The 14,542-nt window shown below is 40.0% G+C and overlaps 1 protein-coding gene across 2 annotated transcripts in view; it reads left to right on the forward strand.

Moving 5' to 3' along the window:
- The window catches only part of FRMPD4 (FERM and PDZ domain containing 4), a 298,663-nt gene that overhangs the window by 180,948 nt on the left and 103,173 nt on the right, over positions 1-14,542 (forward strand). For both annotated transcript variants that reach the window (XM_027785446.2, XM_027785450.2), the window contains exon 2: positions 7,170-7,286. In XM_027785446.2, coding sequence (XP_027641247.2) covers positions 7,170-7,286 — 117 coding nt within the window. The remainder of the gene's footprint in view (positions 1-7,169; positions 7,287-14,542) is intronic.

Here is a 14,542-nt window from a genome sequence, read left to right on the forward strand (position 1 = left end):
CTGCAGGGGTTTATAGGACTCATCTACGCAGAGACAACAAGCCTTTCAGTGTTCTTGATCTTGGTTCAAGAAATTATTGTCCATCACGTCTGTCCTATTGTACAGTGCCCCTCAGGAGAGTTTCAATAGCAGGCTATGATGATTGATCTTGATAGTATAGCTACAAAATCTTTGAAAATTTCATTTTCTCATTTTTTCAAGTTAAAATGGTAGGATGGAGGCAAGCTTAGTGTGGCAGTCTGCTGGGACAGGAGTGGGTGAGAACTGGATTGAGAAAGCAGGTTTCTGTTCCTGAGGCCGTGGAAGATTAAATACCATAGACCATTACTGAACTCCACTGGTTTCACAAATATGTCTCTTACTCCAGATAGACATGCCCTGCAGATACTTTAGGTGTGGTGTTCTTACCTTTAAAAAATAATAATGCAAAGCATTATGCCTCTGGTGTTCCTCTCGGTATCTGCTAGGGATCATTGTGGCTGGACATACCTCCTGGGGGGATGCTGTGGAGCTCCATTCCCTTTGTAGTCACCTTTTGGGAGTGTAATGTGGCTTTTGGTCAGGATGCCTTCCTTTTATGATGGGTTGGAGAGGGACTGACTTCTGTGTTGGCATGTGGGAGGCTAAGAACGGGCTTTTGTACCAGTAGAGAGTTGAAATTAAGCCAAGGTGCACACCAAGAATCAAAATTCTGAAGTTTTTCTCAGTATGTTAACATAAAGGAAGCCAGTGTATCGATGCTATTAGTTCATTACCAATGCTGAGTTACTCGTTAGACGGTCAGCCTTGAGTGAGTCACTGACCCCGCTGTAGATAATGCTTTCAGGAACAAAGAAGTGCTGTAAATAAGGAAGTACTGTGAGAAATCAAGATGTTAAACAAGATGATTCCAAAACGTTAAATGTCCAAGTGGTAAACATGGCATTATATTGTGAATCTCCATAGTACAAGTTCTGTAACTTTAGTCATCCTCTGCAGTTACAGCTGTGTTGTTCAAGGATTGCTTTAAAAGAAGATTAGAATATAATCCTTCTACTATTTTAATCCAGCAGAGGAAATCCAAGGTAAACGCTTAAAAAGTTAAAAATAACTAAAGAGGAAACATGCATAGAATATTAATATTTCAGATTATTTATATTTAGAGAAATTACACATGGCTCCACATAAAGAGATTTTACAGTTATGAAGATTTCTATCAGAAACTCTATGGATAACTTCAGCTGTTGCTAGAGTCTGTGAGCTAACAGATATTCATTAACTAAAAGCAACATTTGGAGAAAATAAGGCCACAGAATAAAGAAAGATAAATATTTTTAGCAGGTGTGTGTTGGAGAGGATTTCCAAGGGGAGCTTCTTTGCTGGGGACTTTTTGGAAGATGTGCCCCAAGTTGAATAGTTTGTAGGTGATCTTAGTGTTCATATCACTGAAGCAAGTGGTAACAAATTGATAGGTGGTATCTACCCCAGAATTCTGAAGTTCTTGATATTAAAAAAGCTCATTTGATAAACACAGTGTAAAATTTCTCACATAAAACTAATGATACCAGGAGCTTGGAAGGTGTTTGCAGTTGGTTTGATGCTCTTAGGTGTTTTGGAAGGGGGTATAGAATGAGAATAAATTATCTGGTGATAAAATTTGCCAGTTTTATTACATTATACAGCAATTTCATGATACGGGCTCACTTTCTGTTGCAAAAGGTTCTTCTGAGGGTGATGTAGAATTCATCTCCAGATTTATACGCTTGAAATTCAAATTTTGGTGTCTACACAGAGTGAGATGTCGAAGCTCTGAATTACACTTAGCAGAGAGCCAGTCAATATGGGTAGAAAGCTTGCAAATTCAGATGTCTACTTGAGAATAGAGCTAAATCTCTAGCTCTTCACTAAGACCCTAGATGCCAGAGATGGTCTTCAACTGCATCCTGAGATAGCTTCTTCTGGGTTTCTACCAAAGAGGCAGCCCATCAGTATGAGGCATAACCTGAGTGCAAGCCCAAACTCTGTCTCAACAGAGGCACAGAACTGGGGAGATTTCAGAGAAAAACAAGGAGAATTGTCAAGCCTGTTAAAACCTTGTACAAGGAACAGCTGTATAGGTTAGGATTTAGCCTACAGTGGAGACTGTTGAGGTTGATGGTGGGATATGTTAGTGATCTACTGAATTATAAGTAGCATGGAAAAGGTAAAAGAGGAGAAATTGTTCACCACTGCAAGAGTGAGGGGTCATCAAACAGAAAGTGGCAGGCAGCCATGAGAATACAGATGGATACCTTTATTATGCCAGTGTCAATCAGGGAAAGTGATAATCATGGAACGAGACTACCAAAACCCGAACACATAAATATAATGCCTCCCCTTTCCACCCAGCAGAGGTTTGTAGGGAGCAGGGATGAAGGTCATTATGACCAAGACTAACCAGGTTTCTGCCTTCTTCAGATTATTAGGGAAATAAAGAGAAGTGGAGAGTTTCAAGGTCGCTGTTACTTTTCATTACTGTTTTAAATGTGTCAGCAGAGTGCAAGCTGCAATTCTTGGCCGAGGGAGTAAAGACAACCCCAGTGATATGGCAGACCTCCCAACTCTGTGTCCAACATTATTCCTAAGGAAGCAAGCAAGGACTTTGGCGTCCCTTGTCCATGGAGAAGGGTAAAAATAGACATGATGTCCATCTTTGGGGTGGGTAGGTGTGATAATCCTGTATACTGAGTGTTATGCCCCAGTAGACACTAAATATGCTAAATATAGTTGGGGCATTCCATTGTAGTTGAGTGCGGTCTTGCCTTTGCCTGAGGACTACCTGAAGCAGGCAGTTTTTGTCCTGCCCTTCATTTTTTATGCCATGTGGCCATCTGTGAGGCCACAGAATAGGCAGAGATTAATCTGAATGGAAAAAATAGCCACTAGGTTTAAAGTGAACCAGTTTACTTCCATTGGCACAAGAGCAACTGTGATGTGAAGTAGGACTGTCTGATGTCGGGAGGATGAGGATGCTACTTTTGTGTCAGTGCCAGTTTGTGCTGTTTTAAAATTACAACCTGAAGAGCTTAATTTCTACCAGTTCAGGGAAGTGATACATTTATAACAAAATTTACAGACTTGGACTATAAAAAAAGTCTGTCAGGATTTCTATAGCACAGACCTATTGAGAGGAATCTCCAGTTGCTGGTTAAAAAAATAAGTTTTGGGCAATATCGCATGCTTATTAACGGACTCTATATGCTGGTTTGTTTTTTTTTTTATTATTGAATTTTCCAGAAAATTTAAACACTTTATTTTTCAATGGTTTAAAAAATGAATGGTGTTGCTTTCTGCTTTCAATATTAACACTGTCTAAAGTGCTCTGGACATTAGGCTCTAATAGTATGCTTTAAAAATTCAAACTGTTCTAGTTCTGATCTTTGGAAAAGAGGTGCATATTATTACAGACTTTAATCTCTTGTTTGTACCGTGCTTTATGCTGAGTATGTTCTGCATATCACATCAGTGGCATACTGCTGATACAGTACAGGAGACTTTCTGTATGAACTCATGTTTCAGTCACGCCTCAAGCACAGGGCAGAAAAAAGGCTGACCTGAAGATGTTCACTGTGGTGCAGCTATTGAATTCTCAGACAGAAGGTCCCTCTGTAGGGCACGCCGGTTCCTTACACACCGCTTTGGTGATTGGATGAACTGATTGTTCCATGTGAAGCAATTCAGAGGGATCAAGTTTTATACTTCAGCACCAAGAATGTCAAGAGCAGGTTGATGGGATATTGTAGCTGACGCCACCTTGTTTTCAGACCTCTGCTGGCACGATGCTTGCCTAGCTTTCGCGATGAGGTTTGCCCCCCCGAGAACTGCGCTGGTGACAGGCACGGGCATGCCAGCAGCAGGTCCGATCGCTGTGAGCAAGCAGGGGCAGTGACGGACAGCAAGCAGCAAGTTACAGTGGTGACAGTGCTTCCTCCGCAGGCGGGCTTGCTCAGGTAGAATGCATGTTTTTATATTTCTGATCTTTGGAAGCGTGCTAGTCTTCCAGAAACCTAGACAGTCTTGGTGTGCTCCTCCTTTGCCGGTGAGGGAAGGAAGTGGCAAATGTTCATGAGCAAACTGAGGGATTTGTTTAAGATCAGCTGCAGCGATGTAGGATTTGAACTGGGATCTCCAATGGCCTGATAATCTTCCTCACCACAGAGGCATCATCTGGACTTAGAGCCTGCCAAGATGGCTTTGTGCTTCCCCCAGCTGAAATGCCTGAGCTGCTTATGGTTTCCTCTGGAGCCTTTGATACCCTTTCTGGCATTTATTTCATCTTTGCTGTCTTCTGGCCTTTGTAGTGGCCGTTGAACAGAATCCTTGCAGACAAGCAGAATAATATTCAACAAGTGAATGGAGGTGTATAAAAAGAAATAATGCGGTTCATTTGCTCATTTTTTCGGACTGTGCAGGCAGCTGGGAATCACCAACGCTAATCACCTTCAAGTGTAAAAACCTTGTTTTATTGTTAGGAGATAAGTGTTTATTATTTAACTGTACAATGACTGTAGGAAACATTTGATATTTGTTTTTTCCTATGGAGCCACCTTACTGCATTTGCACACGTCTAATGTATGTATACAAGTGTATCAAGTGCTAATTTCTCTCCCACTGATTATAAGAAAGTCTGGGGGACTAGATCAGATATACACATATTTATATTTAAGTAGGACAGTTATTACCCATCATGCTTGATAGACTCTGACACCATTTTAAGGGCTCAAAGAAAACTTTCAGGGGAATTAAACTTACCTTAAAATCTATTGATGTTATAATCCATACAAAGATGAGCCCTTAGTTTGAATGCAGAGAGGAATAATATCATCACTGTCTTGTGCTCCTACAAATTATCTGATAATAGAAGTTTTATGTGCTTTACATAGGAATATAATTGTCACTGTACCCATTTTATAGATGGAGAAACTTTAGCACAGAGGTTGTGAAACACACCTGATTAAAGTGAAAAGTGTTAAATGCACGAATATCCCTTTATAGTCCAGGTAAAATAGATTTCTTTCTACTTTATTTAGTTAACTGCAGTGTTTAGGATCCCAAATACTCTAAAGTGCAATTTGAAGTCTATAGATGTAGTTAAGCTGTCATGCTTAGCTTGCGGGATGGCTTACATCTAAAAGAAGGGACCACCCGTTCTCACTCTGTCAAGCATATGGAGAAACAGGAATGCCTAAGCTCAGCTTTACATGAAACTGCATGAAAAAGTGTTGAGAATATTTGTTTTCTTTCTTCAGATGCCTGTTTTTTTTAATTCATTCCTTTGATCACGAATGGATTAGTTACATTTATCTGGGGTAATGTAGCATATTTGACATTTTTGTGTTTCATTAGCCATGAGTTAACTAATTTTATTAAGATTTCTAGTATGCTCAAATATTAGACTTAAGCCCTATCATATGGCAAATACCAGTGTTTGAATATGCTAAAGAAAAGTTTTTCTGCTCCTTGAAGATGGAGTACTGAATGTAATTGGTATATCAGATATATCTAGCACTCCATTGTAATGCTGTACTTTGCATGTAAATTATATTTTGAAGCACCGTATCTTTTCTCAGTAGTGATTAATCCTTGAAATAAAGGGGGAGGGGGAAGCAGCTAGTTTGTTTTTAATGATGCATTCCCCCTTTGGGAAGGATTAACTATGTACAACTTTGTTGAGTTTAGCAATTTGCAGTGAATTGTTGAGCTGTCCGTGGAGACCAATTCTGTTCCTTCAGAAGAGTGTTCATCAGGTTAACATTGCGCTGTTTCTCTAAAGGAAGTAAGTTCTTACATCTCTATTTAAGGCAAGAGATAATAAGCTCCTTGCTAGCACTTGAACTTAAGTAAATCTAGCAAGTAAAACTAAGCTGTAATACGTTTACGATGGGTGAGGAAAGGGTAGAGAGGGAGAAGGCAACTAATTTTAAAAATGCACTTATTTTGTTTGCTTTTTTGGTTTGCATGTCTAAATTTCAGATTGTATTCAGTGTTGTGTGTTGATTCATCTTTGTCTGTGATGCATTCTCAACCAGTCTTTAGCATCTTTGGTTGCCCTGCCTCCTTTTCCTGCTCTTTCTCTTTTTCAGATTGTACGTAGATATTAATGATTTGTTTAATTTTGCTGAAAGACCTGTTTGTTGCCATCTGTACCTCTGAGTCCCACAGCAGAAAGTGGGAATGTGCAGTAACATCTCGCTTCATTCCTGGAAGTGAAGGGTAAAACATCAGTGCAAAAGTTGGGGTTTTCTATGGAAAACTATGGGGGATTCTTGCTAGCTGTGTCTTTTTTGTGTCTGGAGTCCTTAGATGGCACCTCACAAATTGTTTCAGATCTAGTGGGGAGATACTGTCACTTGGGATGCTGCTGAATCTCCCTTAGGTGAGCTGTGTAAGCTTCTCCTTTATATAAGATGGTGTGACCTGACCCTTGCTCGGGAGTGGGAACCCTAGCAGAGAGTGCTTGAGCAGTGGTACGTAACAGCGTGTGTGCTCAGAGATGCTGCAGCCTTTTAGAAGTTATTTGGAGGAAGGGTTTAATGGGTAATGATCAAGTGCAACATCTGTGTATCAAATCAATTTAGCATCCATATGCAGGAGTGTTACGGCCTTTCTTCATTCCAACACATGAAACAGAAAATGGTTTGCTAGCACTGAGAAGGGGTGTTGATGTTCCTTCTTCCGCCAGGTAGTGCACCACGTGTGTGATCTGCGGCTGTGTGGCGGGTTGTTTGGTTTGGTTTGGTTTGGTTTGTTGGATTTTTTTGCTAAAACTGTACTGAGAGCTGGCATTTGAAGGGGGCATGGCAATGAATGAGAATGCTTCCTGCCTCTCGTACTAAATATTGTTGAAAATGAGTATTGTGGATGTGGGACTGATGAGCTATGACACATTCACTGGCCAAAGGTTTGAACTCAAAGACTGTTAGAAATTATAATGTATCTTTCCACTGACTAGAAGAATATTACAAACATAAGTAGACCTGCTAACCTGTTTTCTCTCGTCCAGGTTTTGGCTGTGTATTGCACAACTGTGAAAATATTTGGATGTCTACTGAATCATGTAAAATACGTAAATTGGAAGAATAAATACAACAGTCAAATAACTTTTTTTTTTTTTTCCTTTTTTCCTTCTCCCCCACCTCCTAAAATTACAGCCACAGGAACAAGTCTTCAGGCTGGCCTCACCCTTCAGGGACCTGGAGCTTGAACCAGGGGACACCTTATGGATGGGAGATGACGGCAAACAGAGATGGAAGAGACTACTTCATCAAGTAAGTGGGCAGTGTGAGCTGTGCAGTCTGTAGCACAGTGCTACAGCCCTGTTCTTGACTGTATCTCCTTGGAATCCTAATTCCAGAATCAGCCTTACCCAGTTATGTTCAGCTGTTTTGATTTGTTGCGCAGAGATAGCATTGACTGTACTTTGCTGCACTGTTTTGGTACTTGGTTATATCATTTACCCAAGAAAATGCTGAAAATATAAAGATCTGTAACTCATTGAGGAATTACAACAAATGTCATTAACAAAAAAATTAAAATGCCATGTTTAAAGAATGAGGCAAAAGGTCAGTTCTGACTGACACTAACAGTTCTCCTCCATCTCTGCCATATGAGCTCTTCTAATTTGTCCAATATTTTCATTATACTGGTAATGAGAAAGTGTGTATTTTGATCCTGTATAGTAAATAGTCTAATTCTTAGATTTCCCGCAGTCCTTTAGCTCTGAATTTAAACGTTTATAAAATAAGTTTCAATGTGGGTGATATGATCATAAACAAAATTGGCTTTTCTTTTCCCAGGGAAAACTGTGCATAATTATTATTTAAAATAACTTCAGTGTCTTGGATAAAATACAGTTGTTTGTTCTAGAAAATGTACTTTTACATGGCTTTGGAATGTCTTCACTAAAAATGGGTGACAGTGGTGAGTTAGGAGAAGCATCGGCTGATTCTGCAGCGTTCATTGCTCTATCTTACATTCCATTTTTTAAGGGTAGCATTTTGATTCTTCTCATGTGAAGGGCTGGGTTTTTTTTTAAATTATTTAATTTTTATGTTTATCAGTCTGTTTAGAAACTTGCAAGTGCTTAAAAAAGTCCTGGATGAGAATTACAATTCTTTCTTTTAACACAGAGTAGAAGGTTCAGACTTGTTTTAAATTGACCATTAAAAGCCCTTAATTCACTCAAGATCTGTCAACTGCAAGAAAAGAATTGTGCAGTGTAAGAACAAGGATCCCCTGCTACTCTGCTTTCTCTTCCTCCTCCTGCTGCTCAGGGTGTGTGCCTTGGCTTCCTAGGAGGCATTTGATTTTGGAGCCAAAGCACAATTTGTAACAGCACAGTGTCCTGCAGGTTTTCAAGTTCTGAAACGATTTCAGACCTGCCCAAATTGGAGCAAGTTGTCTGCATTAATGAGGGATCAAAAGCTTTGAAATGTTATTTTCTTGCTTGAAGAAGTACTTACCATGTTTTGCATGTCTGTAAGACACCGGGTGCAGTGCTGGACAATGTGAAGCTGAGTGCCAGGTACAATATAAATGTATTAGCACAAGTTTTATGCCTGAACTAATTAGGCTTATCAAGAATATAGGTGAGCCTCCAAAGTACTGTGCAGATGTGACACTGCTGCTTCTGTTACTCCGCTGCTTCTGTTGCTCCAGTTTAGTGAAGGGACCTGCAAACCTTGGGTGTCCATTTTTTCTGCAGACCATTGCTGTGTTCTCCTCTGCTTGACTGAGATTTGTTTGAAAAATTAATACCCTGCTTCTGAGGACAGGCACCACATTTTAATCCTTCTTTTTTCTCACTGGTCACATAATGGGATGCTACATTTGTTGTGTTGCTACAAACAGCTGTGGCTTACAAAATGACGTGCATTAGTACTCATTAATTTTGCAGTTTGGGAATGTTTTCTAACTCTCAGGAGCTAATGATTATTTTGTTTATTTTTTTGATTGCCTTTTAGTACCTTAAAGTGCCATATCCCTCTCTTAAATGCAGAAAACTGTATCTGGAAAGAAAAATCCATAACAGGCAGTGCCAAGTTATGCCTTAAGTAGTGTTGGGCTTGTTGTTTTGCTGTTGTGGTTGTTGGGTTTTTTTCCATGCTTTTATAAGGTGCTTGATCTCCATTGTCTTTGGGGCCTTGATCTTTCTTCCGTTTTCTCTGCATGTGGATAGCAGACTATGTGGGGAAAAAACAGGCTGCTTTAAGGGGTGGAGAGAATTAGACCTCTGAGGAGGCTGATGGGCAGAAGCCTTAGATATTTTTTGCCAGACTTTCTTACCCACCAGTATCTCTGTGCAATCTTAGATGCAAGTTGAACAATCTATGTACATACACGTTGCATGAGTTATTTTACATAGTCTTGTATCAAGTGTTTTAAAGGAATGGTGTTGGCTGTAACACATGCACCAGCCACGTCTCCAGAGGAGTAATGCATCTAACATGAAACGATGGTCCCCCGGGGTGCATTAAAAGCCAGTGCCTTCAGAAACTGAATGAAATCAGGAAATGGTTTGGAACCATGTACTGCTATACTGACTAACCTGCTATCCACCGTTACTAGTGAATGTCAGCCCAGGTAGCTACTACGTCGTGACCGGGTAGTTACACAACATATATCTTTGTTTCAGAAGAATGACCAAAGACTGAATACGCTTAGTGACTTTGCCAGCGATTCCTCTGTGGAGGTATATAGTACCTGTCCTTACAGGGCCTGTTGCTCGGCCAAGGAGAAGCTCTCTCTGGCTTTCAAAACGACTGCTTTTGCAAATACTACATGAAACTACATAAATGAAAACAGATTTTAATTTTCTTTCCATCATTTTTCACGTTCGGATTTTAGGAATGAAACAGTGAGGTGGTTGTTGACAGTTATGTCAATAAAGGCAGGAGAGACATCACCAGGATAGCATTTCTATTGTCTCCAAGGCTTTTTATAGCCATACGGATTAACAAATTGCATCACACTGAAGGAGAAAAAGCAATTCAAATCCTTTGCTTGGTTTTGATTGAAGATGTATCAACCAGGTATTATCACAATGAAATGTGCGCATGAGTTCTGTGCAAGCGAATAACATAATTCATAGCAACATTAACTGCTTTTTAGTTAAATAATTTACTTAGTGCAATATGTACATATCCATTCAACTGCAAGCAGACATATTATAATTTTGAAACTGTGGAAGGAATAGAGAATCCAGGAGAATCTTTTGGTGAATTGAAAAGTAATTATATAGGGTCGGTGCAAGTACTTTAACCCATGAATAGGAAGAAATGTTTATTCTTTCTGCTGAAGCAAATTTGGTTTCTTTCAAATCTCTGAAAGCCCCTATGGCCTGAGATAATCAGGGGCAGCTTCCATCACCAGGCAGCACTTTTGTGAAAGTGCAAGAAGAGTCTTTTATCAAAATATTTTCAGATGTCGCTATCAATTCATTATCTCTTCTGTACAGATGGCACAACCAGGGTCATTTTGCAAACCTCTAAAATACTTTTTCTTAAGTTTTGGCCATAGTAAATTAAAGTTTCAGAACTTCACCCATTCCCTTTTAACTTGCCACTTTTACTTGCCTTATAAGATAAGTAATACATTTCAGTGTGGGAGGATGGCAATCATCCTAGTATTCTTCCAGCATTTTTCTGTACTGCACAGGCTGTCTTAAGCTGGACCTTTAATGTGAAATAGTTTGCAGTGTATATCTAACCATTACAAAAGCCTATTTTCTTTGCATTTATTATATATGGTGTGTAGTATATGATTACAAGAAATTTCTGTGATGATAATTTGAATACAAACATGACATTTAAAATATATTTGATCTGAACGTAGGGAGGTAGTGTGCAAAGCAGGAAGGTTTTGGCTGATTTAGTCTGCAAAGGGTTTAGACTTAAGATGATTTTGTCTCCTAAGTTGCTACTGCTACATTCATACTGATTTTTGGACCTGTACTTTTTCACCCTTTCCCTTGTGTCAGTCTTCCTGCTTGTTAGACCTGGAAGGTAGTTGATAGAGGGAAATAAACTGTCAAAAGCTAATCAAAAAATCAATCCTACAGAGAAAGCAATGAATTTTATGTCAGTTTAGTTCCCTGAGCCAGTCCTTTGCATGATCCCATAAAATTGCAGAACAGTTTAGTATGGAAGAAACTTCTGAAGGTCAGCTGGTCCAACCTCCTGCTCAGAGCATGGCTAATGCTAGGTGATGAGCAGCACTGCTGACACACTGAAATGTCTGACTGATATGGGAACCGGGTTGCAACAGCCTTGTGTTGGCTTAAGCTGCTGTATAGCTGCCCTCTAAGGTGCAAGGTGAAGCAACATTTGCTGCCATGAAAAGTCATACCCTTTTGATTCCTGTTCCTATTTAATGCCTAAGGTATGAGGCACTTTGGTATTTTTGTGGATCTGGCTTCTGTCATTCAAATTAAGACCAGAGAATGTGAAATCAGGTTAACTGAAAGGAAGCGTAGCCCTTTCCATGTGGACTCAAAGCAGCAGTGGTCCCAGTAAGGTGCAGCTGGTTTTTACAATCTTAAGATAATTTTTGAGGAGTCTGCTAGGTGAGCTTATTGCCATATCTTTGTTTGCAAGAGATGCTATTGGTTGTGTTTACTAACTCTTGCTATTGCCTCAGAGAGGATGACAGGGTCTGTTTGTGTTACCAGCTTGATTTGACCCCTATTTCACTCCATGGACCCTGACCATCTGTACTTCATGCATATTAGCTTGCTTCTGTGCTCCAGTCTGGAACAAACTCAGGAAACAGCTGGGATCCCCGGCAAGAAATAAAAGGAAGCAAACCCAGAGATCAAAGCCTGCAGCATTACTGCTTGGCTTGAAACCACAGGTTAGTCTCCAGAGTCCAGAGCAGAGCTGGAGGGACCTACTTGTCGGGAGTCTTTCTGAATCTTGTTACGTTAATATGACGTGGCTGCTATGCCAGTTGAAACATGTCACAACATATTCTGATGTCTTGAGCGTATGCTGTTGTTTTTCACTGGTGCATTTGTGTTTAGTAACCCTAAATTCTTCCAGGCTTCTTCCAGGTTTATCTGGCAAACTTAATTATTTTTTCCTCTAAGGTATGTTATCCTGCATATAATGTCAGCTCCATGATTTTTGGCTGGTTAAATCATTACATTTGGTTATCCTTGCTTTGCTTAGTAGCTAAGCTATTCCTGAAACATAAAATTCTTGGATGTCAACTTTTACCCCATACATAAAACAGAGGTAACGTGTTCATGTTCTTTGATCGCTAGTGCAGCTCCCAACATCCTAAATTCCCAAAGCATCTACAGTACAATGTTTCTTTACAATACAGCAATGTCATGATATTCTTCTAGACTCATGTAAATTTTCTGTAGTAGTCTTCATCTTATTCTTTCAGTGCTTGCTGTGCTTAGAAGAGGAAACATATTCATGTTTTCTGAAATTTGAAGTGCCTCTATGCATGTTGTGTGCATCCTGTCTGGCCTGTGTGGTCCTCCTTGTACAGCCAGTTCTCCTAGCTGGCCAGGAGTGTGGAATGATGGAACACTATCATTGATGGCATTAATAGCATATCAATCAAGCATCCTGCTTATTAAGGGCCACTAATTTATAGAATATGCAAAGTTGAGACTCATAGCCTGCTAATCAGTTAACTTGCAAATAAATAATCATAGAAGAGGATAGGATCATTCAGCTTTTTATTTTATTTTCTCTTGATATGTCTAGCCCTACCCCAACCTTCTTGTCCACGTGTTCTGTAGGTTGTGTACACCCACTGGTAGTTTAGTCCTTTCTCAGAATATTTCTCGAGTTTGCTCTGTTGGAAGATTCTGAAAACAATCAAAGGATATAAACTATAGTGAAAGCCTTGATTGCTGTTACTGTGTTGTTCATCTTCCTGGGTTTTGAAAAGGCTGCTGTTATTTGTACCTTAACACTACCTTAGTATATAAGGCTGTAATGAAAGTTTGAAGCCCCAGGAGCTGCTTTCTGCCCTGTTACATAGCACTTTACTGAATGCATTACATTCCTTCATCTCTTAAGTACAGAAACATGTTGACTAGATTCACCGGAGGATTTATGTGGCATTTGCAAAAATACGAGGAACACCACTGCTTCTGCTCTGTCCTCTATGAGAACACTTGCGCTTACGCAGGGTGTTGAAAAGAGGGTTCATTTACTTCTTCCATTTCAGGTTAGGGATGTGAATGAAGGCAGTCTGTACGCCAGGGTAATGCCTGAAGCCAAAGGCTGACTGCAGTGCCCCTCTTGGAGCATCTCCGCTCCCAGGTGAGATGCCGAGGGAACAGGCAGTGGAATCACGCTCTCTGGCCCACTTATTCCCACGTCCCTAAAAGGGACATCCAATGAGATTGAATGGCAGGCAGTTTAACAGTGATAAAAATAGTACAACCTATATAATTAGCAAATATAACTCTCAGCTACAGGTTACAGTAAAGCCTGAAATGCTTCATAGGATTCAAATGTACATTTGCAATGTACATTGGTAATGAGACTTCCACTATTACATTGCATAGGATTAAAAAAAAAAAATTAGAGCAGATATGAAATGTTATCTTTCAGACAAGCGAGCAAGTCAGCTGCTGACTGCCTAGGGCTAGGACGAAACTTCCTGTATTAATCAGGTTACTCTATAATTACAAGGTTTCTTGCACCTTCCTCTGAAGTGGGTACTGAGTGCTGTCAGAGAAAGGATACTGGACCAGGCGGACAACAGGTCTGATTGGTATGGTGATTCTTATTTTTTCTCTATCTTTTTTTTTTTAATTCCCTTGTCACTAATATGGGCTGTTGATATGAATAGCATGCTATTAGCAAAAGAGGGCTACTATGCTCGTTTCAGACAGCATACAAATTTGCTTTCTGTTGCTAAGGGTTTGACCTGCTCAAGGACAGGATCGTAGGGTGGAAGTGGGAGTGGGGCTAGAAAAGACAAGCAGCAGCAGGGATGCACAAACACAACTGACTGTTTAAAGCAAACCTGAATAATTAGAAAGGAGGAGAATGAAAATTATATAGCAACCTGTTTGTGTCAGTGGTCTGCTTGGAGACAACTCGGGCATATGGTGAAAAAGAAAGCATTGCTAAATCAGCTCAACCTCCTGAAAAGAGAGGATGATTTAACAGTCATCCTTCCTTCACAGAGAACTGTTGCTCTAGCCATAAATAGGCAGGCATAAATGTGACAGACAAAATGATGTTAATATTGACCAGGATAAATCATTGTTATAATGGAGGGAATAATAGCAGAGATGCTGGTTTGTGGGGTTATTTTATTTTAGCTAGAGCATGGAACAAATGGAGAATTCATTGCATTGTAAGGCAGCTGCACCTAAGCTAGTTGATGTGCAGTAACTCAGGAGCTAACCACAGCAGTGTGGCTCCTTCCCTGTTTCCTGGCTTGCCCCTTTCCAAGTCCTCTCTGTGCACATGTGCAACCATCGCTTGCTGAACCAAAAGGATTCCTCACAGTGGAAAGGTGAGGGTAGGTATGAATGTGGGTGAGACTA

The sequence above is a fragment of the Falco peregrinus genome, chromosome 4 (genome assembly GCF_023634155.1).
Source record: "Falco peregrinus isolate bFalPer1 chromosome 4, bFalPer1.pri, whole genome shotgun sequence".
NCBI classification, from domain to species: Eukaryota; Metazoa; Chordata; class Aves; order Falconiformes; family Falconidae; genus Falco; species Falco peregrinus.